Raw genomic sequence first — 1938 nt, 5'->3', positions numbered from 1 at the left:
CCCCCCCCAAGGCTCTGGCTCAGAAGGAGGACATGGAGGAGAGGATCACCACACTGGAGAGGCGTTACCTGAGCGCTCAGCGCGAGGCCACCTCGTTACACGACGCTAACGACCGCCTGGAGAACGAGCTGGCCAGCAAGGAGTCGCTGTACAGACAGGTGGGGGCGGGGGTCACTCATAGGGGGGGACGGGAGCCCGTGACCCCAATGGGGGGGGGCCATGGTGGACATGTTGCCTTGGGGTGGCCCCAATGGGGTGGCCAAGGTGTCTCCAACATGGCAGCCATGACCCCAATATGGCCTCCATTACCCCAACATGGCCTCCATGACCCCAGTATGGCCTCCATGACCCCAACATGGCGTCCATGACCCCAATATGGCCTCCACGACCCCAATATGGCCTCCACAACCCCAACATGGCGTCCATGACGCCAATATGGCCTCCATGACCCCAACATGGCGTCCATGACCCAAATATGGCCTCCATGACCCCAATATGGCATTCATGACCCCAATATGGCCTCCATGACCCCAATATGGCCTCCATGACCCCAACATGTCTTCCATGACCCCACATGACCCCAATATGGCCTCTACGACCCCAATATGGCCTCCACGACCCCAATATGGCTCCCAACATGGCCTCCACGACCCCAATATGGCCTCCATGACCCCAATATGGCTCCCAATATGGCCTCCACGACCCCAATATGGCCTCCATGACCCCAATATGGCCTCCATGACCCCAACATGTTTTCCATGACCCCACATGACCCCAATATGGCCTCTACGACCCCAACATGGCCTCCATGACCCCAATATGGCTCCCAACATGGCGTCCACGACCCCAATATGGCGTCCACGACCCCAATATGGCGTCCATGACCCCAACATGTCTTCCATGACCCCACATGACCCCAACATGGCCTCCATGACCCCAATATGGCCTCCACGACCCCAATATGGCTCCCAATATGGCGTCCACGACCCCAATATGGCGACCACGACCCCAACATGGCTCCCAACATGGCCTCCATGACCCCAATATGGCCTCTACGACCCCAACATGGCCTCCACGACCCCAATATGGCCTCCATGACCCCAATATGGCTCCCAATATGGCGTCCACGACCCCAATATGGCGTCCCTGACCCCAACATGGCCTCCNCCACGACCCCAATATGGCCTCCATGACCCCAATATGGCTCCCAATATGGCGTCCACGACCCCAATATGGCGTCCCTGACCCCAACATGGCCTCCACGACCCCAATATGGCCTCCATGACCCCAATATGGCCTCCATGACCCCAATATGGCCTCCACAACCCCAATATGGCCTCCACGACCCCAATATGGCGTCCACGACCCCAACATGGCCTCCACGACCCCAATATGGCTCCCAATATGGCGTCCACGACCCCAACATGGCCTCCATGACCCCAATATGGCTCCCAATATGGCGTCCACGACCCCAATATGGCGTCCCTGACCCCAACATGGCGTCCGTGACCCCCCAGAGCGAGGAGAAGGGCCGCCAGCTGCAGGAATGGCTGGAGGACGCCAAGGCCAAACTCCAGCAGACCCTCCAAAAGGCCGAGACCCTCCCCGAAATCGAGGCCCAGCTGGCCCAGCGCGTGGCCGCCCTCACCAAGGTGGGCTTCATTATGGGGGGGGTCTTTCTTTAGGGATGGGGGGGGTCTTATAGGGGTTATATTGGGGTTATGGGGGGGTTTGGGGGGGGGTTCACCTATGTCCCAATGCCCCCCAATGTCTCCGTTGACCCCAATTGATCCAATGGCCGCCATTTCCCCATTGACCCTATTGACCCCATTGATTCCAATGTCCCCATTGACCCCATTGACCCCATTGATACCAATATCCCCATTGACCCCATTGACCCCATTGATTCCAATGCCCCCATTGACCCCATTGACCCCA

At 58.8% G+C, this 1938-nt stretch overlaps 1 protein-coding gene across 1 annotated transcript in view; it reads left to right on the top strand.

Annotated features, from left to right (window-relative positions):
• Positions 1 to 21: 21 nt before the first annotated feature.
• The window catches only part of LOC107307745 (liprin-alpha-3-like), a gene marked incomplete at its 3' end in the record, with an annotated part of 2954 nt that continues 1037 nt past the window's right edge, over positions 22 to 1938 (top strand). The window contains exons 1-2 of the mRNA XM_015851252.1: positions 22 to 158; positions 1518 to 1652. Of these exons, the coding sequence (XP_015706738.1) occupies positions 33 to 158; positions 1518 to 1652 (261 nt within the window). The remainder of the gene's footprint in view (positions 159 to 1517; positions 1653 to 1938) is intronic.

This window comes from Coturnix japonica, unplaced genomic scaffold (genome assembly GCF_001577835.2).
Source record: "Coturnix japonica isolate 7356 unplaced genomic scaffold, Coturnix japonica 2.1 chrUnrandom846, whole genome shotgun sequence".
NCBI classification, from domain to species: domain Eukaryota; kingdom Metazoa; phylum Chordata; class Aves; order Galliformes; family Phasianidae; genus Coturnix; species Coturnix japonica.
This window is presented reverse-complemented; position numbering and strand designations above follow the sequence as displayed.